General features: G+C 37.8%; 1 protein-coding gene across 1 annotated transcript in view; it reads left to right on the forward strand.

The window, feature by feature from the left end:
* Positions 1–26,450, forward strand: part of XYLB (xylulokinase) — a 254,081-nt gene that overhangs the window by 48,481 nt on the left and 179,150 nt on the right. The window contains exon 5 of the mRNA XM_044676323.1: positions 2,976–3,048. Coding sequence (XP_044532258.1) covers positions 2,976–3,048 — 73 coding nt within the window. The remainder of the gene's footprint in view (positions 1–2,975; positions 3,049–26,450) is intronic.

A 26,450-nucleotide genomic window follows, 5' to 3' on the forward strand; every position in this document is an offset into this window, starting at 1 on the left:
TCTTTCTTTCTTTCTTTCTTTCTTTCTTTCTTTCTTTCTTTCTTTCTTTCTTTCTTTCTTTCTTTCTTTCTTCCTCATTCCTTCCTTCCTTCAATTTTTTTCCAAATATATATAGAAACAATTTTTGTTTTTTTTTTTTTTAATTTTTTAAACCCTTAACTTCTGTGCATTGGCTCCTAGGTGGAAGAGTGGTAAGGGTGGACAATGGGGGTCAAGTGACTTGCCCAGGGTCACACAGCTGGGAAGTGTCTGAGACCGGATTTGAACCTAGGACCTCCTGTCTCTAGGCCTGGCTCTCAATCCACTGAGCTACCCAGCTGCCCCCTAGAAATAATTTTTAACAATTGTTATCTGACATTTTGCAATTTAGATTCCTTCCCTCCCTCCTCTCTACTCTCCCTGAGGCAGTAAATAGTCTGATCTAGGTTATACCAGTGCTGTCATGGAATACATATTTCCGTATTCCCCTTACTGTGAAAGAAGACACATATTACACATACAAGAAAAAAACTCACGAGGGAAGAAAAGTGAACAGTGACATGGTTTGATCTGCAGTCAGACTCACCAGTTCCTTCTTTGGCTGTGGATAGCATTTTTCATCATGAATACTTTGGGGTTATCTTGGAACCTTGCTTTACTGATAATAGTTTAGTCCTTCATAGTTGATTTTCAGTTATTTCATTTTGTCTCACTTTAAGCCTTTTCAGGTTTTTCTGAACTCATCCTGTTCATCATTTCTCATAGCACAATTATATTTTATTAAAACCATATACTTCAACATGTTCAGCTGTTCCCCAATTGATGGACATCCCCACAGTTTCTAGCTCTTTGTCATTACAAAAAGAACTGCTATGAATATTTTTGTATAAATAGATCCCTTTCCCCTATATTTGATTTTTTTTGAGGGGGGGAATACAGATCCAGTGCAAATCCTTTTATCTTAAAAAACAACAACAACAAAAATTCTTACCTTCCATCTCAGAATCAGTACTAAATATTGGTTCCAAGGCAGAAGAGTGCTAAGGGCTAGGCAATGGGGGTTAAGTGACTTGTCCAGAGCCACACAGCTGGGAAGCGTCTGAAGCCAGATTTGGACCTAGGACCTTCCACCCCTAGGCCTGGCTCTTAATCCACTGAACCACTGACTTGCCACCCCCCCCAACCCTTTCATTTTTTTGTGTGTGTTTTTTTAACCCTTTCATTTTAAAGGTAAAGAAACTGGGGTTCAGAGAGCCCTTAAAGTTACAAAAGTACCTTTAATAAGTGTCAGAATAGGTATTCAAATCCAGGACATTAGACTCCAAATCCAGCTGTCTTTCCAGTGTGTCATTTGGTCTTCATTTACTTTATTTTTTCTCATAAATGGCCATGAATGCTGATCATGGGACAGTTAGGTGGCATTGTAAATATAGTGCTGGGCCTAGAGTCAGGACGGCCTTGAGTTCATAGCTGTGTCTTCCTGAACAAGCCAGTTAGCCTCAGTTTGTCTTGATTTCCTCAACTGTAAAATGGGGATGATTTCAACACCTACTTCCCAGAATTGTTGAGAGGAACAAATGAGATAATATTTATAAAACTCAGCATAGTGCCCGGCACATAGCAAGCATTTAAATTCTTATTTCTTTCCTTTCCTTCTTTCCTTTCACCTTGGGTAGGGCAATTCCAGTTAACTGTTAATTAGAAATCTATAAAGAAAACGCCCTTGTTCAGACCCTTGCTCTCTCTGGTGTAGACAAAGCCAGAAGCCCAACTAAACTGCTAGACCTGCAGTAGCTAAAATCAGGCACTTAAAAGTTGCATATGAATCAGCTCAACACATTTCCTAGTTATTTTGATCTCTAAGTCATAATTATAAAATGATTAGCTCATTTCAAACCAAAGTGCCTTTTTAATCTTCAAAATTAACATAGAGTTTATTATTTAACTATTCAGGATGACAGATTGCTCTTCTGAATTAGTTGGTAACTTCTGCTTTGGGAAAAGGTGCCAAACCTTCTAATTCTGTCTGGAGCCAAGATGGACTTTATAGGGAGTAATGGCATAAGGTACTATTGTCCATCTCAAATCTAGTGTCCTTATAGGACCACATAGCAGAGAAAGTGATTATACCCATATTTGAAATAGAGAAAGGAGTGTGTATGTGACCTTATTTCTTTAGAAATTCCACAGGACTGATATTTGGGTTTTGTGTCTATCAAACAGTCAACATTTCCAAGTAGTTTGTTCTAGTCTCTGGCCTGATCCCTGGAGTTAAAAGGGGGAAAAAAATCTATACTTGACCTCAAGAAGCTTACATTCTAATGGGGGCGGCAACGTGTACATTAATAGATATTGCGGGATACATCTAGAAGAGATGGAAAGTAATCTCAGAGGGAGGGTGCTAGCATTTGGGAAGCATGGGAAAAACTTTCTATAAAAAGGTGGCTTCTGAGATGAGTCTTGAAGGAAGCCAGGGATTTGAAGAGGGTAAGGCAAAGAGAGAATGCCTTCCAGGCAAGGGTGAAGTCTGTGCAAAGTATTTGCTCTTAATTTAGTGGGTATTCATCCTGTGTCCCTAGAAATCTCTTGTTACCTGATTTAAAGGGAGTTGCACAGAGGAAAGATCTTGTAAAACAGGAGAGCCAACACAGTCACTAATAGATTGGAACATTCCCTTCTTTTCCTCAATAATTTGTTTCAGTTGAATTTGTCAGCCTTAGAAAAAGTCAGGAAACTGAAGAGAATAAGGTCCCTTCAAAGACATTAGCGGTTTTCCTCTTAGGATTCCCTTGTCCGTTGTTTGATATACCTCAAAGTGTTTTCATCCCCACGTGTAAGAGCAGGCAGGCATCACTTGTGCTTCTTTCTAAGGGGCCAAAGGTGGCACTTGGAGTATTTCCAAGTCCTTCACATTTGAATGGTATTTGTTAAAATGGTCCCTTGCTCAAGGTGAGTGTGGCAATGAATCACCCTGCGTTGTGATGTTTCTCTTACAGAGAATCGCTTTGGTTAGTAATTTTGCGGCTTCTCTCTTCCTTGGATCCTATACACCCATTGATTATGGTGATGGTAAGTGAGCATATTGCCTGAGGGAATGTATGGTGTATGTTTTATTGTATGCATTAGGCATGTTCTCTGCTTTGCATGTCCACTGTATGTGTTACACATTATGGGTATGGGTGCCATGTGTCTGACTTTATGGGTACAGGGATATTCATGTAACAAATAGCATGCTGGGGGCCTTGGTAGATTAGGGTGGGCATCACTAATGTGTAGACTTTCCATAGTTCTTTGTTGTAGTTTGTATCTGGTCAATTTGAAAGGAAGGGAGCATTTAAATTCATAATCCTCTTGTATTTTCAACACACAAGTTAGAGGTTTTTTCAAATGCTAATTTTATGTGGGAGGTTCAGAATCTCACACTATATTCATTGCTACCCTATACTCACTACACTCTGATCACAACCCACTTGGAAAAAAATCTCACATCCAATTCTGGTGCTGCATTTTAGGAAGGACATTGAAAAGGTGGCCAGTGGACAGAAGAGGAAAACCAGGATAGCAAAAGGCCCCAAGGTCATGCTATAGGTATCAGTAGAAGGAACTAGAGATATTTAGCCTATAGATGAGAAGACTCAGACTGGCTGTGATGATTGCCTTCAAGTATTTAAAGACTTACTATGTAGAAGAGGAAGTGGACTTGGTTAGAGATGTCCCCAGTGGAATAGGCTGCTTTTAGGAGGTAATATATTGTCCATTTGTTTCAGTCACATCTGATTCTCTGTGATCCTATTAGGAGTTTTATTTGCAAAGATACTGGGGTGGTTTGTCATTTGCTTTTCCAACTCATTTTACAAAGGAGGAAACTGAGGTAAATGGAGTTAAGTGACTTGGCTGGGATCACAGTTACTAAGTGTCTTGGGGCTAGACTTGAACTCAGAAAGATGAGTTTTCCTGAATCCAGGTCTGGAATCACTGTACCACCTAACTGCCTCAGAAGGTAGTTTCCCTTTACTTCATATCTTTAAGTCAAAATGGGATATACCCTTGTCTGGGAGGATGTATAGAAAATTCTTGTGTGAATATATCTTGGGCTGTATGAACTCTGATTTCTTTTCTAATTCTGAGATTACACTGGAGACCAAGGAGTTGTCCATCTCTTGTTTTTTATTACATGCTAGAATCAAGAGGAGCAGATCAAACATGAGACGCTCCTAAATAATTTAACCATAATGTCTCACCTGAGTAGTACCTTTTTAAAAAGCAGTCAGAGGGGAAGGGGGAAGAGATGGCAAGAAAGAAGCCACAAAGAAATGTATGTCTTATACGGTTGTATTATTACCATTGATGAGCAAGGTGACCCAGAGTATGGAAGAACTACTGCATCCATATTCCTAGAAGTTATGACTCAATTAATTTAGCCTAAGATTATGTTCCTTTTTTTAGCTGCCATATCACACTGTTAACTCAAATTGAGCTCTAAAACCCCCAGATCTTTTTTTCAACCATCTATCAAACCACAACTGTCCTATCTTATATTTGTGAGATTGATTGTTTTGACACTTATTCCTATTACATTTCATCTTTTCAGATTCAACCTATTGTTCTAGGCTGTCAAAATCTTTTTGGATCCTCTTTCTGCCATCTAATGTGTTACTATCCTTCCCTACATTGTGCCATCTATAAATCTGATGTTTGCCTTCTATCCCTTTAGCTAAATGCTAAATTAAAATGCTAAACAGCACAGGGCCAATCATGGATCTCTGGGCCACTGTGCAGGAGACCTCCTTCTAGGCTGATTGATGTTCAAACATTAATGACTCTTTCTTAAATCTGAACAGTCAGCCAGTTCTGCACCCTTCTAACTATCCTATTCATCTAGCCTACATTGCTCCATCTTATCCATAAGAATAGCATTAGATGTTTTATCCAATGCTTTGCCAAAATCTAGGGAAAGTCTTAACAGCATTTCTCTGACAGACCAGTTTATTAACCTTGTCAAAAAATGAAATAAGGTTTGTCTAGCATGACCTTTTCTTGTTAAATCCATGTTTTCCCATTGTGATCATTGCTTCATTTTCTAGTTGTTCATTAAGCATTGAAAAAAATGAGCATTTTAGAATTTTGCCAGGAATCAAAGTTATGTTTGCTGTCAGATCTAAGTAGGAAGGGGCTTTGTCTTATCTAAGCTTTTTATCTCTCCCCGTGTCTGACATAGTGCTTTGAACAGAACTGGTGCTTAATAAATGTTTGTCGAATTGAATGTACTTGTACATGCCATAAATTATTAATCAGCAGTAATGGGAAAAACCATTTTTAGAGTGTCTATTATGTGTAGATCTGTGAGAGGTGTTGGTGGACCTAGAGAAAAGGTATGAAAGATAGTTTCTGCCTTAAAGAAGCTTATAGTCTAATTAAGGAGATTCCATTCTGTGCTAAACTAGCTGCCTTCCCAGTTGACTCTTTCTAGCAATCCAGGTAACCCAGAAGATAGAGTGCTGGGTTTAGAGTTAAGAAGAATTGAGTTCAAATCCAACCTAAGTCACCTACTAGCTGTGTAACCTCAGGCAAGTCATTTAACTTTGATTTGAGTTTCCTGGAGATAATTAAATGGAGATAATTATAGTTCCTACCTCACAGAGATGTCATGAGGATCAAATGAGAGAATACTTAAAGAGTTTAGTACAGTATCTGGCACATGGTAGGTGCAGTACAAACGCTTGTTGCCTCCCCTCCTATCTCTATGTGTCTGGTGGCTCTTCAAATGTAGGAGACAATTATTTATGGTTCAGTCAATCAATATTTGTTCAATATTTATGTATTATACAAAATCCATCATTCTAGACCCTGTAAGGGATACAGAGGTAAAACTTCCCTTGAGGAGTATACAGTTTAGTGTGGGAAATTTGCCATGTATACACAATCAACTATAGCAACAAGATAGTCTGTTTAGTTAGTGCTATTGAAATTTAGAAACGATCAAGAAAGGTTTCATGGGAACAGCTAGTTGGCTCAATAGATAAAGAGCCGGGCCTTGAGATGGGAGGTACTGGGTTCCAATATCCCTAGTTGTGCAACAGGCAAGTCACTTAATATCAACTGTCTAACCTGTAACACTCTTCTGCTTTGGAACCATTACTTAGTATCAATTCTAAGATAGAAGATAGAAAGAAAGAAAGAAAAAAAGAAAGAAAGAAAGAGAGAGAGAAAGAAAGAAAGAAAGAAAGAGAGAAAGAAAGAAAAGAAGGAAAGAAAGAAAGAAAGTAAAGAAGGAAAGAAAGGAAAGAAGGAAAGAAAGGAAAGAAGGAAAGAAGGAAAGAAAGAAAAAGAAAAAGGAAGGAAGGAAGAAAGAAAAAAGAAAGAGAAAGGAAGGAAGGAAGAAAGAGAAAGAAAGAAGAGATAGATTTTATGAAGTTTGCATTTTTAAGAAGTTTGCATTTGAAATGGACCTTGAAGAATGAATGGGTAGGACTTTGAATGATGAGTGTTTCAGAAAGAGGGATCAAAGGATCTTGGCAGAAACATACTTGAGAAATTGTAAATAAAATATATTCATAAAAGTGAATTATTTTGAGGGTTTGGGGGAATCCAGGTGCTATATTTTATGGACTTTGAGGAGATCTCTAACTTTGTATGCTTCAGCATTGCTAAAACTCAATGAAGATTTTTGGTAAATATATCACATATATAATATATTTACAGTATGTATGTGTATATAATTTCCTTGTCCTGTCACTGATCATACCTTATAAAACTCCAGTGCTGGATTACTCCCATCAATGACTTCCTGCAGTCCTAATCATGCGTTGAATGTCTAGAACTAGAGGGCATTCCCAAATTATATGTGTACACTCACCTACATTTGTATATCTATATATGCATACAACATACAATCCATATACATATGTACAAATGCTCCATACATAAATACACATAAACATGTTCTTTTCTGGAGTAGGAGCAGTCTCTTAGATGTTACCTTTGTGCCAAGTACTGTTTCTTTCATGGGCTAGGTTCAGACAAACTGACGCTCTGGGATGTCTCTGGAGACCTGACTATGTAGAGAATCTGGTTCCAATTTATCTTTTCTGACTTATTTCATGACTTCCTGTCACATACTCAGCACTCTAGCCAAATTGACTTGCTTATTGCTGCCCTACAAAACATTCTTGGTGCTTTTGCATGGGATGTCTATCATGCCCAGAATGCTCTTTCCCTTCTCTACTCTCTCTTCAAACCCCTGATATTCTCCTAGGTTCAACTCAAGTTCAATCTTTGATACAAGCCTTTTCTGATTCTTCCACTTTTGTTGGACAAGAAGGTATGGATCTACTCTAGGTCTGAAGCAATTACAGAAAGTAAAATACCCAAGTTAAGAGAACAAATAATAAAGAATTTATTTATTTAAACCCTTACCTTCTGGCTTAGTATAAATTCTAAGATAGAAAAGCTGTGAGGGCTAGGCAGTTGGGGTTAATTGATTTGCCCAGAGTCATACAGCTAGGATGTACCTGAGGTCAGATTTGAACCCACACCTAGTGCTCTATCCATTATCCATTGTACTACCTAGCTGTCAACCATAGGGGACTTAAATATCTCAATTTCAGAGAAAGAAATTGAATAAGTCATAAGTGAACTTATGAAGGAGGAAAAAACAAACCAGAATTCCAGAACCTGATAGATTCAGGGAATTCTATTAAGCATTCAAAAAATAAATTCAAAAAAATCCAGTATTATATAAATTGTTTTAAAAATAGCAAAAGAAGGGATCCTGCCAAATTTCTTTTATGACACAGATTAGGTTTTGATCTATAAACCAGGAAGAATCAAAACAGAAAAAGAAAACTAGATTGATATCTCTAATGAACACGGACACAAAAATTTTTAAGAAAATATTAGCAGAGAGGCTCAAACAGCATGTCATAAAGATTATATACTATAATCAGGTTGAATTTATATCCTAGGAATACAGGGTTGATTTAATATTAGAAAAACTATAAACTTAATTGACTATATTATGCAGCTAGGTGGCACCAGGGATAGAGTATTGGATCTGGATTCAAAAGACCTAAGCCTGAATTCAAATCTTACCTAACCAGACACTTACTAACTTTGTGGCCCTGGTTAAGTCACCTTACCTCTGTCTGCCTCTTGTTTTTCATATCTAATGTGGGGATAATAATAGAACTTACCTCTCAGGGTTGTTTTAAGGATAAAATGAGATAATATGTGTAAAGTGCTTTGTACTCCTTAAGGCACTACATAAATGCCAGTTATTATTATTTTTATATTGACAATATTCTTGTTAACAATACAATAAAAATCATATGATTGTATCAGTAGGTTCAGAAAAAGCTTTTGACAAAATGTAACACTTATTTCTACTAGTAACACTAGAAAAGTAGGAATCAGTGAGCCTTTCCTTAATATGATAAATAGTATATATCTCAGACTAAAGTTAGTATCTATCCATTGTGCCCTTTCTACCCTTATTTGGGTATTTGTAGTATATGTATTTGTGTTAGTGAATAAATGTTATACAATTTATTTCTGCAAGGGTATTGTGGTGCCATGGAATTAGCATTGGCCTCAAAGTAGCAAAACATAAAATTCTCTGAGATTAGACATTATTGCCTTCTTGGAATTTGTATCTCAGGTGCCTGGTGTATATGAAGTTTTCAGGGAGGACTAGTAGCTCTCAGGTGAAAGTTTGCTGAGCCCTATTCAGAGCTGCATTTCTATTTTGGTGTCTACCTTCCCTATAGCTCTACAAGAAGCTGTAGCATGAGCAGCAATCATGTCCTGGTAAAACTAGTCTTGACAAATGGACTAATCCCACTAGTGAGTTAGGGGGATGTTTATTCCAAGCATGTAAGACTTTCCTCAGGAGAATAAATGGATATGAACAGTTTGTTCTATAAGGGCCATGAAGGTAACTGAAGCAAGTGCTATGAAGGACTTAAGAGTTTGGCCATTCATAGAAGACGCCAATGCCATTCACTGCATCATGGGCCATCGCCAGTGGTCCTGACTTTTATCCTGCCACTGGGCTTCAATGACTCTGGAAGAAAGAGTGAGATCAAGGGCTTTTGGCAATTCTGCTTCACTTAAATCCTGCTCAAGCATAAGTTAAGATATCACTGTTGTACTGTCATTGGTTCTCTCCAAAAAACGAAGGATGAACGAAGGATGAACAATAGTACAGTAGCAGAAGTAGTAGCAATAATAATCTTAGGTCCCTAGCCCAGTGCTTTGTATATAGGTGATATTTAATAAAGGGTTATTCAATTGGATGAATTCTTTTAGAGATGGTTCAGCTCTCCTCTCCCACCAATAGGGAAGAGCCTCATCCTATTACTTAACTCCAAAAGTTCAATAGTACATCTTCCTTTTCTTATCTATATCAGATTCTTCTGGACTGATTGATTGCTTCAATAACAGAATCATGGATTTAGGGCTTGAAGAGACCTTCCAAGTTTCTAGTCCTACCCTTTTATTTTGCAATAAACAAATTGTTTTATTTCTGAGGTCCAGACAGGTTAAAAAGCTTACCTCCACCTATAGGGGCAGTTCTGGGATTTGAACTCAGGCCTTTTGAATTCCAAATTTAGCACTTGGTTCTTTGCAGCATGCAGGGCTGGACTCCCAGCTCTGGTCCTTATTAGCTGTGTGGCTGCAGGCTATTCTTGTACTTGAACTGCCTGTTGAATTGTGTTGTTATGAAACTCAAATGAGATTAAATAGATAAAGGGCTTTGCATGGTGGCTACATAAATTTAAGTTATTATTCTGGTCTTTTCAGTGCTCTCTCTTTCCCCCTTTTAATGTACCTCAGAAGACTTCAAGATAAGTCTTTAAAAGGTTCTTTCTCCTTTTCAGAAAGGTGGTGTTCTTTTATCTTTGTTTTGCCATTTCATTTCAGACAGTCTTGTTGGGTAATAAGCCAAAAATTAATTTCAATTTTCCTGTGACTGCTCTTTCATTTAAAAGACTGTGCTGTTGTAAATTGAATTGTGCCTGATTTATTTTGACTTCAGAGTATTCAGAGATAGCTTGGATTAAGTTATATGCGATATCAAAGAACAACATTTGGAAGAGCAGTTATATTTTTCTGGAGCTGAGGAAAAGGAAGCCAAAAAGGTGTCTGATTTCCATTTTGAGCCATCAAAGCCACTGCTTGCTCCTAGCCTAAAATCTGCTAAGTCTAATAAAATCCTCTAATTGACTATCTGAGATGGATCTTTGTTTTAGTGAAACTTCCTATTCTGGGGGTAAGTCTGCTATGCTTACAGGGAAATGGGATGACTATGACCTCAGTATACAAAGAAGCAGAAGCAATTATCTAGGTAATTCAGGCTAAACTCCCTCCACTCCATGTTTTTCTCAATTTTTTTTCAATTTATTTTCTTACCCAAAGTTATTTAGCAATTTTCTTAATTTTACGCTTTCCCTTGTTTAACTATAGCAATAATAGTAATGGGAACAATGAATGTTTTTTATAGTACACAGCAACCCTGAGAGATAAGTGGTGCAAATATTTTGTCTCCCAATTTTACAAGTGAAGGAATTGAAGCTCATAGAGCAGGGGTCGGCAATGTATGGCTCTCGAGCCATATCTGGCTCTTTTGAGGGCCAGATATGGCTCTTTCTGTAGGAGCCATAAAGTCAATTTTTTTTCAGGCGCTGTTACAGGAGCGCACACTGTGAGCACTGTACGGCTCTCACGAAATTACATTTTAAAAAATGAGGCGTTTATGGCTCTCATGGCCAAAAAGGTTGCCGACCCCTGTCACAGAGGATACAGCATCATACAACTAGTGAATCTGGAATGAGATTCAAACCCAGGTCCCAGTTAACTTGAAGTATGGGGCTCCATTTGCCACACCACATTAAGCCTTTATTAAATATAGTACAGCTGATTATCAGTCAGCACTTGAGGCAGATGATCTACCTTCATCTTATTATTTCTCATTGTATTTTGAATGCTGTACAAGTAGATAGAAAGCTGAAATGACCTGACCATCTTCCAGGCTCATTGTGGAACCACTTTGGATTACTAATACTTCAGTATGTTCTCCATTTATAATATGTAATATTTGTAATATTGTAGATTTATGAGGTAAAGAAATGGTGTTGCTATTTTAGAAGATGAAGTCATAAAGAGTATCTGGGTTTGATCACAAACATCAAGACATTCATGCCAGAAATAATATAATTTTAAAGGCACTCAAGTATTGATTAAAAATATATGTATATGTAAAAGATGAAAAGAAAAGAAAGATTTAACATATATTGTACTCATATGTGTGTGTGAAAGATTACAAAAGAATAAAATGGAAAAGGTTCAGGAGGATCTTTTCACTCAAAACAAATGATAAAACATCAGCAATGAGTCTATGTGTCAGCCAACAAGTACTTATTCGATATTTACAGTGCACCAGGTATTATGCTAAGGTATAGGGGTGCAAAGAAAGGCCAAAAATAACCTCTGTCCTCCAGAAGGGTACAACTGAGTCCACATTAGTGATATTAATGAATTCCCCACAGTAGTCTCATTATTTGAATCCCCACTGCATATTTCCATTGGGCTCGAGCCAATGACCATCTTTTACATAATGATAACTTTGAATAGTGTGAATTCAAATACATGGGACCACTTCAAAAGATTAATTATTCTCGAATAGGAACCTGGCCATCCATTCTGATGGAGGAGAAAACATGTAAAAAACTAGGTGTGTGGAAGATTTGTAGATGAAGGCAATCTGAAAGAGGAAGGCATTAGCACCTGGGAAGAACCCCATGCAGAAAGTGGGATTTGAGCTGAGCCTTGAAGGAAGCGGAGGGAATGAAGAAGGGAAGGTGAGTGGCAGAGTCTGGGCAAGGAGGCAGACAATACAAAGGAATGGAGATTCTTGACTGGAGTCTGAGGGTGGTGACTTGGTCAGATCTATGCTTTAGGATAGTGTTAGTGAATGTTTTCAAGTTCGGGTGCTCAAAACTCAACTTCAGGCTGCCTGTGAGTGTCCCTCCCCATTACTCCAAAGAGTGGAGGGAGGAAGTGCTTGCTTTGGGCATCTGGACAGAGTGGGGGGCATGCAAAAAATGTCCTTGGGGGCTGGGAAGAAGGGGAACAGAGCAGCTTTCCAAGTGCCCGCTCTGCACCCATGCCACACCTTCTCAACACTGCTTTAGGAGAATCACTTTGATATATGAGAAGAGGATGTTTTGGCATGAGAAGAGACTTTAGGCAAAAAGACTAATTAAAAAGGTTATTGCAAAAGTGCAGGCAAGAGGCAATGAAGGCTTGAATTAAAATTGGAGTGGTAAGATGGAGATGTGCTCCAGAGAAGTCATGAAAAGTAGAAATGACAAGAATTGGCAACAGACTGCCTGAGTGGAATGAATTTTATTGAAGAGTAAATGAAGACACTGAGCTGGGGACCTGGGTGACTTTGAGGATGGTTTCTTTGATAGTGACAGGGAAATTTGCAAGGAGGGATATTCAGGAAGAAAAGATAATGAGTTCCTGTTTGGGCATGTTGAGGTTTTTTTTTTTTGAACCCTTATCTTCCATCTTAAAATCAGTGCAGTATATTGATTCCCAGGCAGAAGAGCAGTGAGGGCTAGGCAATGAGATTAAATGACTTGCCCATGGTCACCCAGCTAAGAAGTGTATAAGGCCAGATTTGAGCCCAGACCTGGCTCTCTATCCACTGTGCTACTTAGCTACCCTTTTTATTGTTATTTCTAAGTCATAATGCAGTGATTCCCAAAGTGGGTGCCACTGCCCCCTGGTGGGTGCTGCAGTGATCTAGGAGAGCGGTGATGGCCACAGGTGCATTTATCTTTCCTATTAATTGCTATTAAAATTTAAAAAATTAATTTCCAGGGGGCTAAGTAATATTTTTTCTGGAAAGGGGATGGTAGGCCAAAAAAGTTTGGGAACCACTGCCATAATACCTGCCTCCACCTTATCTGCCTCCCACTAGAAGTTGGGGACCCTGGTCAGTGAGCTTTCATCTTCTCTTGCCTGGAATCAGGCCAATACATCCAATTGGCAAGGATACCATTTTGAAATCATACCACCATACATATGTTTCTGTCTCTGCTTCCTAGCTCTCCTTTATGTGTCTTTTGCCCTAATAAGGTGGACTCCTTAAGGTCAGAGATCACACTGGTTGCATATATTTGTACTCTCAAACCTTAGCACTAGCATATGGTGTTTTTTTTAATTTATCTTTTAAAAAATTTTATTTATTTGTTTCATGAAATCAGTTAACTCCTTCCTTCCTTTCCCTTCCCCCATTAGAAAAGGCACAAGTATTTTATAAATGTTTTTTCAATCATTAGTTCAATCACCTATTCATTAATTCATTTGGCATGATTACTCATACTGCTGACATTGGATTATTGAAGCATCAAATATTTTAGCTGCAGGTCCTGATTTTTCAGTGTTATAAAGCATTTCCACCTGTATAGAGATTATTCACGCTATCGTTCTACCTAACATTTAAATAATTCACCAAGTTTCTAGCTTCTGAGATTGTAACACAACCAGATATGCCAGGGAAGAGGCAGTGGAAACAGGTGTGAGCCAGGGAGGGAGTAAGTGGACTAGTGTGGACTCTTCTCATTAGATTCCTGTTTCTCCTGCTTATTACGGGGTGCCTGGGAGGCGTCAGCAGGATTTCATTAGGTGAGGTATGTGAATGTTTTATGAGGCGGTGCTTGACACTTTGCTGATTGCTCCTACTCAGCTGCAGCTTAGGAGGTCAAGCATCAGGGGCAGGAGAGAGGGGGGCCAGCATTGCTATCAGCCTTTCCAGGAACACTGGGAAATGGGCCCAGAAACAGGCATTTTTTTGTGAAAGTTTCCAGAAGGAGCCAAGACAGACCGTTGGTTCATCTAGAGGGATACAAGACCGAGGGACAAAAAGTGAATGGCAGTGAATTGCTGGTTTGGGTTGTCACTGTATGCTTATTTGTTTCCTGAGATGATTACCTGAGAAGATTACGTGCTGAAAGTGTCAGCTGGCCTCCCTGCCAGGAGATGTGAAGAAATGGCTTAAGGAATGTCTTCACCTGGCTTATTACAGAGCACGAAGGGTTCTTTGAAGGAAGGAAGAAATAAGCAAAACACATTTCCAAGAACCAGCCTTGAGAGGTTTAATGAATAGAAGAGAAAGAAAAGAGTTATTCTGGACCCATAGATATAATAGAAATAAAGCATACTATTGGAGAGGAAAGAACACTGATTTTAGAGTCAAAAGGTTTGGGTTCCAATCTCTTCTTTGTTTGTCTACTACCTATGCAAACTGGTGTTTTTAGTGGTTTATGGACGTCAACAAGATTCACAAGTGATCACTTTGGCATCCTTAAAAGCTAATGTGATCTTAGGGTTTAGTAAGAGAGACATAGTGTCAGGGAACAGGGAGGTGATCAATCCCCTGAACTCTGCCGAGTCAGATCACCACTGGAGTATTATGTTCAATTCTGTCACCATCTTTAAGGAAGGGCACTGATAAACTGAGAGTATCTAATGGAGAACAGTGAGAATGGTGAAGGAACTGGGAATCAAGTTATTTGAGGCTGAAAAAACTGACAATGTTTTGCATGGAAAAAAGAAATCCTGGTGCAGCAAGGTGGTTCAGTGGATAGCGAGCCAGGTCTGGAAACCAGAGGTCTTGGGTTCAAATTTGACCTCAGATACTTCCTAGCTGTGTGACCCTGGGCAAGTCACTTAACCCCAATTGCCTAGCCCTTACTACTCTCCTGTCTTAAAACTAAGGGTTTAAATGAATAAAGAAAGAAATCTTATGAGGGTCACATGATAGCTGTCTTTAATTATTATAAGACTACCATGTGAGACAGGTATTGGGCTTTTCCCCTTCTATTTGGCAAGAGAAGGTAGAGCCAAAAGCAGTGGATAGAAAGTGTAATGAGGCAATTTTAGCTTGAGGTAAGGAAATACTTACTCAAAATAATTATCCAAAAATGGAATGGACTGCCTTAGGAGATAATAGATTCCTCAGCTCTGGCAGTCTTGAAGCTAAGCCTGGAGGACTACCTGCTAGAGATTTTGTACAGGATATCCTTGTTCTTTAAATAGTTGCTAATATTAATTTATAAAAAAAATCTGAACCAGGTCAATTTTTCTTCACATTTTTATTGATAATTTGCTTGATTTCTCTTTCTTAAATAAGGTTGTTTAGATTCTTTATTTCCTCTTTTGTCAATCTGGATTACATTTTTGTAAATACGCATTTTATTTAAGTACATATAGCACTTTCTGACCATTTTTATTTTCTTCATTATTCGTTGTAAGGGGAGAGCTGGTTGGTGCCACCAGATGTGGAGACAGGAAGACTCATTTTTGTAAGTTAAAATCTGGCCTCAGATGTTTCCTAACTGTGGGATCCTGGGCAGGTCATTTAAACTCTGTTGGCCTAATGTGTAAAATGAGTTGGAGAAAGAAATGGCAAACCACTCCAGTATATTTGCCAAGACACCTCCAAATGGTGTCACAAAGAGTTAGACATGATTGAAAAACATCGGAACAACAAAAATTTATTGTGAATTTCCTTCTCTCATTTTGATGTGGATAATTTGGTTTTTCTTTATTAAAAAAAACTTGTTTTAGCTAAATTACTGAATTTGTTAGTATTTTTTAGAAAATCAGTTCTTTTTGGAGGGTAGCTAGGTGGCTCAGTGGATTGAGAGCCAGGCCTACAGACAAGAGGTCTTGGATTCAAATCTGCCTGTAGACCTTTCCTAACCGTGTGACCCTGAGCAAGTCACCTAGCCTCCATCTCCTAACCCTTATCACTATCACCCCTTATCAATATATGGTATTGATTCTAAGATGAAAAGTAAGATTTAAAAAATCAATTTTAATGCAATCAATATTTCTTATTATTATGTTCAGTACTTCCTTGACTTTCAAAATGTCTACTTTTATGTATATTCATGTTACTGTTTTTTTTTTTAAGTTCTAGTTTTGTTTTTGTTACATGCTTATTAATTCATTGGTCACTTTATCCCCCTAATATGTTAAAAAATTGTTTTAATCCTTCAAGGCTTTTCTTAGTTGCATCTCACAAATTTTTGATATATTATCTAATTGCTTTCTGTTATGTTAGTATGATTATTGTTTCTATAAATTTTTTTGGTTCACTCATTTTTAGGATCAGGTTGTTTAGTCTTCATTTAAGTTTGCATATTTTTCATATTTCCCTTATTGATGATAATTTTTATTATATTATAGTCTTTAATATATATATTTAATATGTTGAATTGTCTGCATTTGTTTATGAATTAATTTTGTCTGATGATCATTTTTTATGGTGCCACTTAAAATAGATTTTATTCTCCAGGACAAGAATTGCATTTCTCCTTGTTTATAGTACTGATAAAGTGTAATGTTCATCTCTCTCTCTCTCTCTCTCTCTCTCTCTCTCTCTCTCTATATATATATATATATATGTATATATATATATACATACACACATACATATATGTATATATGTATATATATATTCAAACATTCTGAAAGCCCAGATTTATACAGTAGCTTAAATATGATTTTTAAACTGTTATTGCCTCAGCTAACAAATTTGAGCCCTTCATTTTTGGAATGCTGTGTGGAATTCTCTTTCTTCTGGTATATTTAGAAGAACTCTTCCATGGTAGGTTCAGGAGTACTTCCAGATGAGGCTGCTCCACCCCCTGAGAACCCACTATACATACCTCCTGGTCTGACCCTTCCATTCTGGTACAGCTTAGTAATGATGGGTTTGCAGACCTTTTCAATTCATTTCTCAAATTCTTCCTTCTCAGCAGTCTGGTTCTTCTCCAGTTGGGTGATTATTTCATTACATTTGCCAAGAATCTGATGTTTATCTTCACCATTTTTGCTGTGGAATTTCTCATCCTTTATGGTAGCCTTCATAATAAAAGCATAAGATTCAAAAGAGTCCTTGGAAAAATACCTTATCTCTCTAGTTCTCATCTTCATTCTTATATTTCTTGGTCTCTTGGACCACTTTGCTCAGATGACCTTCGTTAATGGCATTGGCAATCTGATTTTCCAACTGCCTGTGCTCTTATCCACAGCAGAAACATTGAAGATGCCATTTGCATCAGCGTCAAATGTTTCTTCAATCTGAGGAACATCCCTAGGGGTAGGGGACATTCTTGTCAACCCAAACTTGCCAAGCAGGTTCTAATCCCTAGCATTGCTCTCTCACCTTAAGCCTGAATATAATCACACCTTGCTGGTTATCCAAATGGGTAAGAAAGGTCTGGGTCTGCTTGGTGGGAATGGTCGTATTGCACTTGATCAGAACTGTCATAACTCCACCAGAGGTTTTAATTCCAAGGGAAAGGGAGTGATGTCCAATAGCAGCAAGTCCTGCACATTCTCAGATTTATTTCCAGATAAGATGGTAGCCTAGATGGCTCCACCATAGGCAACAGCCTCATCATATTGATACTCTTTTTGAGTAGCATATCATTGGATAAGGCCCGTAGAAGCTTCTAGATTGGGGGGACCAAGTGGAACCACCCACAAAACTGATTTATCTAGCTTGGAATCTCTTAGGGCCTTTTCCATAAGGTCCAGTGTGCCACAAAAGAACTATTTAACTCTTCAAGATGGGCACAGGTATAGAAGGAATAGGAGTATAGAAGCCAACATCTTCATAGTGGGAACCGCTCTGAATAGTCACTTGGGTGCTGGAAGAGAGAGTGCTTTGCATATTCATAAATGGTGTGCAGGTAGCAGGCAGTCCTCTTTTCTTCACTGATGTTCTTATGCTTTTGCTTGAGCTCAGTAATGAAATGGTTGACCATGTGGTTATCAAAGCCCTCCCTAGCCAAGTGGGTCTCCCCAGCTCTGGACTTTACTTCCAAGATGCAATCCTCAGTGGTAAGAATGGAGACATTAAAAGTACCATCTTTAAGGTCAAAGATCAACGTATTTCTTCAGCTCCTAGTTTTTTGTCCAAGCCATAAGCAATAACAGCAGCAGTTGACTCATTGATGATTTGGAGCACACTGAGACCAGTGATGGTTCCAGCATTCTTGATGGCCTGATTTTGAATCACTGAAGCAATCTGATATTGTGACAGTCTTCTTAACATTAGCTTCAGTAATTTCTCTCATCTTGGTTAAGACCATAGAAGACACTTCTTCTGGAAAGAAAGATTTGGTCTTCTCTCTATACTCCACATAGATTTTAGGTCTGCCTGTGTCGTTCACCACTGTGAAAGGCTAATGCTTCATGTCTGTACAACTGCATCATCAAATCTAAGACCAATCAGACATTTCTTTGCAGCATCAGCAATTAAAGATTCTGTATTAATGAAGGCAGTGTAGCTTGGATTGGTCTTGTCTCCTGGGTCACTAGCAATGATATCTACTTTTCTATATTGGAAGACTCCCACACAGGAATAAGTGATGATAGCCCGATCAGTGTTGACTATGGGTCTCTTTAACATGGTTGCTGGGGCATCAGCGGTCATCACTAACTGATGTGGAATAAGAAGAGCTGCTGCTACTTTGAGTAGACTCTCTTATGATCATTTTAAAAAGTCTCCCTATATAATAGAAAAAATGAATGTATGCTTTTTGAGATCCCTATTCATGATTATCAAAGATCTACCAAACCTAGTTTTCCTAAAAATCTGTTTGAGTCTTTAACTTCTATCTTGTTTATCCTTTGGTTAAATTTGTTTTTATCTCAAAGATGAAGTAATCTGTAATTATTGTCTTATTATCTTGGGCTTCTTGGAATTCAATCAGCATTTCCTTTAAGTATTTATATGCTATGCCTGTTAGCACATATAGATTTAATTTTGGTATTGTTTCATTCTCTGTGGTGCCTTTAAGCATAATGTAGTTTCCCTGCTTGTCTCTCTTACCCATATCTATTTTTACCATTGCCTAATGTGAAATCACGATTTCTACTCCTACTTTTTTGGATTTAGTTGAGGCATAAAAACTCTAATCCAATTCCTTTGAACTCCACACGAATCTTTATATTTTTCACTATATTTCTAATATATAGTAAATTGTTGTGTTTGCTTTCTAATACATTCTGTCATCCTACACTTTATGCATGAGTTCATCCTATTTCCATTCATAGTTATGGCTATGATTGTTTTGTTCTACAATAAATTTTATATAATATTTCTTTCCTTTCCCTTTGGGGAAAAAAAAGACAAAATCAGCATTTGGTATCTGTAGTTTGACTTAAAGCAATCTGATCAAAGTCTCCTCCTAGTCATGACCCAAATCACTGAATCTTGCTCTCTCCTCTACACTTTTTTGGTATTGAACTCAGTAGCTGAAGTTTCTTTTTCTTGAAACAATATCTTACCCCACCCTTCACTTCAGAAATTTCCTTTCCCCATTATAATTTAGTCCTCCTGATCACTTTACTCTGTTTTTACTATATTTTCATCCTCCCACTGTCCAGGTTTGTGATTTTCCCACCTCTACTTCTGTTTTTGAAAGATCTTCATCTGCAGCACCATTATTTTAAGTAGTATTAAATCTAGACTAACATCTTCTGTCTTTTATTACAGGGTATTCTTAAACATTTAGGTCCAGAGTTTGTCTTCTTTTGCTTCCTCAATTACTCCTAATATGGAGGTGGGATTCCCAAGAAACAATTTTCTTTTCTCCTGATTCTATTATGTAAGCACAAGATATTCATTGTCTAAACTCTTTCAAGCTATTTATATTTGATGACTTTTAGCATTTTTTAAAATTTCAAAGATGCTACTAACTCTAATTTTATCAAAAGGAATGCTTGGAATATTTCAATCCAAGTCATTTTTTTCAACCATAAAATTATGCTGATATTTTTAGCATAAGGTATTCTTATGTAAGGTTGTGCTTTTTCAGTTTAGCATATTCCAGCCTTTTTCTTTAAATTCATTGCTTTTGTTGAGAAATGCTATTTTGACTGAAATATCTTCCTAACCATTTCAATATTATTTCTATGATTTTGGAGCCTTGGAAGTTAGCCAACACATATATGGGAGAGTTAAATTTGAGGTTCCTTTAAGAAGAGTGTCTAAGGATTCTATTTATCTGTGGTTTGCCCATTGGTTCTTATGCCTAATGGAAAATCTTGTGATTTCTTGAAAGATGCCATTTGTGATCATCATTTTTCTTTATGTTTTTCTGGGAGACTAATGATTTTTAGATTCTATCTTTGAATGTTGTGATTAAGGTAAATTTTTTTAATTATAGAGATTCCTCTTATTTGTCCAATTTCAATATCTCTTGCCTTCGCTCTAACGATTTCTGTTTTACCAATGGACTTTTCCCCTATTCCATCTTACTTTCATTTTTTCAGTGTCCATTTTTTGCTTAATACTTCAATTCCTCCATGAAGCCTTCCTTCCTTGATCTCCTTAGACAGAAATATTTACTCTCCCCTCAAACTTTTCTAGAGTACTTTTGAGTTCTCTTTTTTGCTCCTATCATTCCTGGTTTTTTATTATTCTTACCTACATAAATGTCATATATCCCCCAGTGTGAAGCAGCCAGGTGGTAGTGTGATTAGAAGATTGAACCTGGAATCAGAAAGACATGAATTCAAATTTGACTTCATCCATTTACAAGCTGTGTGACACTAGGCAAGTCACTTAACCCCTGCTTGTCTCAGTTTCCTCAATTGTTGAATGCAGATAATAATGGCACTTATCTCCTAGGGTTTTTATAAGCTTTAAATGAAATAATATTTGTAAAGTACTTGGCCCAGTGCCTAGCACATAGTAGGAGCTTAATAAATACTTGTTAAATTAAATCTTTATAATTGAATTCTTAAAAGAAACAACACAAAGATACTGAATTGTGAAACATTTCTTTTCACCTTAAACTATCTACTCAGCTATCCTTTCATGTAGATGAATAGCATTAAGTTTTCTTTTCCTCTAAAAATGAAATTCAGTCAAAGAGAGTGGAATGAATTGCTGGAGACCATAGAGAGAACCACAGGCAAAATCAAGACTGGAGAGAAGGGGGAAAAGAATGAACATTTATTAAGCACCTACTGCACAGGCTTATGAACTGTGTCAAGTGCTTCATAAATTATTTGGTTCTCATTGCACTGTGAGGTAGGTGCTATTTATTATCTTCATTTTGAAATTGAGGAATCTGAAGCAGACAGAGGTTAAGTGACTTGCCCAGTGTCACCTAGCTACTGAATATCTGAGGCTTGGTTTAAACCTAAGTCTTCCTGACATCAGTTCCACTGTGTCACCCAGATGCTTAAACAGGGTAGACATTCCAAGTTGCTGGTGCTCTCCCAGACCTTCTAAGCATCTCCTTTCAAATAATGAAAGGCAGTTATTTTTTCCAATTAGAATTTACACATATTAATTGTTTCTTCAGTCCAGGAGCTGAGTCTTTTCTCAGAATCAGGTCTTTTAAAGGATCACATCCATAAAAAACTGTACAGACTCCCTATTGACAGTATCAGGCCTGGGATGTAACTGGTTGGTATATACTGCTCACCAGTGTGAACCCACCTAATGATTCTTGCATTGCATATCACACTTCACTGTATGAATTCACATATGAAATATGTTTATGTCTATTGATTTTATGAACATATTGTATGTGTGCTCTGATTATCGGTTTCTCTTAATTTATAAAAATGTAAAGGACTTTGGGATAGAAAGCAATTATATAAAGCAATTAACTGAATTTAACATCTGCATACATTTCCTAGACTTCCAGACAAATGAATGCAAAGGTATCTGTGCCTGGAAATAAATGAAGATTTAACAAAAATGTCTGCTTTTATTGTTTCTGTGTTTTCCTCTTTCTATCCCATCCTAGGTACCCTGCCCCATTCTGGGCCCTTTAATGAGTTACTCCAGGTCCTGGTATTTTATGAGTGAGGATCCTTTCTAAGCTATAACTCAGGAAATCTAGTACAGCTGACACTTTATTATGAAAAGTATATTCTAAATGATAGCAATGTAAATAAGGTAATATATATATATACATATATATATATATATACATACACACCCTCCCTATCTCCTTTCCCCATGCACCCATTTTCCAATTTCTTTTTTAACCCCTTACCTTCCATCTTTGTTTTTGTTTGTTTGTTTGTTTGTTTGTTTGTTTTTGTTTTTAAACCCTTGTACTTTCGGTGTATTGTCTCATAGGTGGAAGAGTGGTAAGGGTGGACAATGGGGGTCAAGTGACTTGCCCAGGGTCACACAGCTGGGAAGTGGCTGAGGCCGGGTTTGAACCTAGGACCTCCCGTCTCTAGGCCTGACTCTCACTCCACTGAGCTACCCAGCTGCCCACCTTCCATCTTTGAATCAATATTGTGTGTTGGTTCTAAGACAGAAGAGAAGTAAGTGTGAGGCAGTGGAAATTAAATGACTTGTCCAGAGAGCTAGGAAGTGTCTGAGACGAGATTTGAACCTAGGACCTCCCACTGCCATTCTTTATTCACTGAGCCTAGTTGCCCTTCTTTTCTCATTCTCTGTAGCTTTTCCCATGATGCCTATTAGCTAAGCTTTTCAGCCAATATATATAAAGCTCTCTTCTCATCAGTCAGGCTGTACCAGAAGATAGCAAGGTCTAGATTAAAATAAATTATTTCAGTCAGACAATGAACATATATTAAGCACCAGCTGTATGCCATACTGTGCTATGTGCTAGGGATACCAAAAAAAAAAAAAAAAAGACAAAAAATAGTCCCTGTCCTCAAGGAGCTCCTGTTCTAATGAGGACAACAAACTGTAAACAATGATGTACAAACAAGGAATGTGCAGGATGAATTGGAGATGAGCACCAGAGAGAAAGTGCTAACATTAAGAGGAATCTGGAAAGGCTTCCTATAGAAGGAGACATTTTATCTGGGACTTGAGTGAAGCCAGAGAAGCCAAGAGGGAGAGATGCATATGGGAAAGCCTATATTGAAACCACCTAGAGACTAGAGATGAAGTGTTTTGGTTGAGGATTAGCAAGGAGGCCAGTATTTTCTGGATCACAAAGTAGTGGGGTAAGAACTCTGAACAGGCAGCAAGGTTCTGAAGGACTTGCACAGCAGAGGATTTTATACTTGATTTTAGAGGTATGGAACCACTGGAGAAGGAAATGGCAGCCTACCCCAGTACCTTTGCCAAGAAACCTTAAATGGGGGTCATGAAGAATCAGATATGACTGAAATAATTGAGTAACAACAAGGGAACAAGTGGAATTTATTGAATCAAGGGATGTCATGAGACCTGAGCTTTAGGAATATTAATTTTACAGCTGAGTGGTGGATAGGCTGGAGTGAGGGGAACTTGAATCAGGGAGATGAAGTAGCAGAATTTTGTCTAGGTGTGGAGATGATGGGGGCCTTAACTTCCTCAGGGCATGTCTGAGGAGAGCAAAAAGCATTACAGAGACAACAAACTGAATATGGGAGGTCATAGAGAGAGAGAAGGTGAGGATGATACCTAGGTTGTTAGCCAAGGTGACTGGGGAGTGGTGGCACCCTTGACCAAAAATAGGGAAGTGTGGGAGGCTTTAGGAGGAAGGATAATGAGTTCAGTTTTGGAAAGGTTTAAGATGGCTAAAAGACCTCCAGTTTGAGATGTCTGATAGGCAGCTGGAAATGAGAGTCTGAGTTTTAGCAGAGAGGTTAGGGTTGATTATGTAGATCTGAGAATCATCAAGATAGAATTGATAATTGAAGCTGTGGGAGCTGATGAGTTTGCCAAATGAAATAATATAGAAGGAGAAGAGAAGAGATCTCATGACAAAGCCACATGGGATACCCATATATAGTCAGGGGCATAACATAGACAAAGATCCCAGAAAGGAAATTGAGAAAGAGTAGTCATATAGGAGAGGACCATTGGGTCTCTTCTTAAAATTCATCTGTTAACTTCCCTTCTTTTACTCTTCATTGAATATTATCAAACTGGCCTTTAATTTTCTTATCTTTTACTGTCTCCTTTGCATTTCTCACTTCAACTGTTTCCTAAATTATGGACAGAAACCCATCATAGTTCTTTTATCTTTGCATTCTTCTTAGCTGGGGTAAATTTCCCCAGGGCTCAATTTCCTTAAGTAGAAGTGGCAATGAGAGATGTGGTGGAAAGAAATTCTTTTAACCTCACTGGATCAACCTCTCCCTTTTATGAAAAATAACAACTATGTGGTGGTTAGAAAATTTGGAGATGCTATTACCTTTTCTCCTTTTTATCTAACTCTACAACATAGTCTCTGCCTCTGTCTCTATCCCTCTCAGTCTCTCTCATCTCTCCCTGTCTCTCTCCCATTCCGTCATTTATCTGTCTCTCTCTGCTTCTCTCTTTCTCTCTCTCTTCCTCTCAGTGAGCTCCCTGTAAGAACACTATTGGTTTATTCTGATACTTCATTGTCAAATACTTCTTTATTAGGGATAGAATCAGTTATTAAGCTTAGTATTTCTTCAAGAAAAATATCATTAAGGGCATTAGGATGCATGTATGTAAGATGAAAGAGGCAGCTACATGGCCGGATGGATAGAGTGCTGGAGTCAGGAAGATTTGAGTTCAAATCCAGCCTCAAACACTTTCTAGCTATGTGTCCTTTGGCAAGCCGCATAACTTCTGTTTGCCTTAATTCACCAAAGAAGGAAATGGCAAATCACTCATGGACAGTATTGAGATGAAGCCATGAAAAGTCAGACATGACTGAATGAACAATAACGTTAGATGAAGGAGGTTATGGCATGACAATTATTAAGTAATAACTAAACTAATGTCAAATAAATCTGAATTACAAATGTGTTTCTATGAGTCCAGGGCAGGGGGGAGGAGAGGAAGGAATTGGCTTCAAGATTCTGTGACATTCAAAAACATACGCCAAGGAGCATATATGCCAGTACGCCAAGTTTCAAGGCAGAATTGTGGTTAGGGCTAGGCAATGGGATTTGCCCAGGATCACACAGCAAGGAAGTGTCTGAGGCTAGATTTGAACCCAGATTTGAATTCCTATCTCTAGGCCTGGCTCTCTATATACTGGGGCACTTAATTGCCCCTGATAATTAAAAAAAAACGATCATGTTTCATTAACTCTAGTCATATATTTACAAAAAGCAAGGGCTTGAGGAAACCAAGCCACAGATGGTGATGAGTTAAAAACTTGAAAGGTTATGCCTTTTTTAAAAAATTGGAATAAGAAAATCTGATTTAATATTTCTCAAAGTTCTGATTAAATATGGATTTTCCTACCTGGCATACATTTCAAATCACCATACATTTTAAAATTTCAAAATGAATTACATTTTAAACTGTGTTAACCATTTAGTCTGCTGTGATTTATGTCCTGGCCCAGAACTGTACCTTACTTTATCTAAGAGGGGTAGGGGCATGGCCAAGATGTCATGGCCATAGAAAGAGTATGCCTTTCATTGCCTTCCTTGCCTTGTTTTGTATGCTCCTTTTCTGCCTCTTCTCCACCCACAACTCCCAACCTATGCTGTAGAAATTGGCTTGTATTGTCTCGTCTACCTTTAAAAAATTTTGTTTTAACTTATCTTAGAATTGATGCTGGGTATCTGTTCCAAGGCAGACCAGCAATAAGGGCTAGGCAATTGGGGTTAAGTGATTTGCCCAGGGTCATACAACTAGGTGGTATCTGAGGCCAGATTTGAATGCAGGACCTTTTCTCTATGTGCAATGCTCTCTATCTATTAAGCCACTAAGCTGCCCTTCCTGCCTACTCTTTTTACATCTATTTGCTTTCTGGGTATTCTGGCTTTTGACCTCTGAATTGATCACTAGTTAACAGGATCATAGGATCCTCCATTGTTTCTAGACTTGGCCCTTGGGCTTTTTCCCAAGGCTGGCTGACTTTCTTGGTCTGTAAATCATCTGCTAATCTGAGTAAATGCTACCTGTGCTTGACCCCTCTGCTCTCTCCTGGAAGAGACAAGAGGATTTAGCTTCTAAGAGTTTTCCCCTCAGTATACACATTGAAAATGGGAATGGGAAACATTCAGATAGTCTACTTAAGCACCTCTGCTAACAACAGCAACAAAAATGGCTATAAATAGCTCAATTTATAAAGAGTCCTTGGTGTTTTCCCATGCATTATCTCATTGGATCTTAACTATATAGTCCTCTAAAGAAGATGAGACAGGCATTATTGTCCCCATTTTACAGGTAAGGAAACAAAATCTTAGGTCTATGAAGTGATTTATTTGCCTAAGAATTCCTGGGTTTATATCACAAAACTTTTTTTTAACACTTCATAAGAATTTAGGGAGTTTTTGTATAAACATAGTAGAGACATTACAATGGTTTTGCAATCTTTGATATGATTTCTGAAATGTTGATTGCCATTCTACTTGGCTTTTTGACTAGGACTCTTGTCAAAGTGCCAGAAATATGAATTTGAGGAAAGTGGGAGTGGGGAAGGAAGGAATCTGTACCATTAACAATAAATTTGAAACAA

This window comes from Gracilinanus agilis, chromosome 1 (assembly GCF_016433145.1).
Source record: "Gracilinanus agilis isolate LMUSP501 chromosome 1, AgileGrace, whole genome shotgun sequence".
Taxonomy (NCBI): Eukaryota; Metazoa; Chordata; class Mammalia; order Didelphimorphia; family Didelphidae; genus Gracilinanus; species Gracilinanus agilis.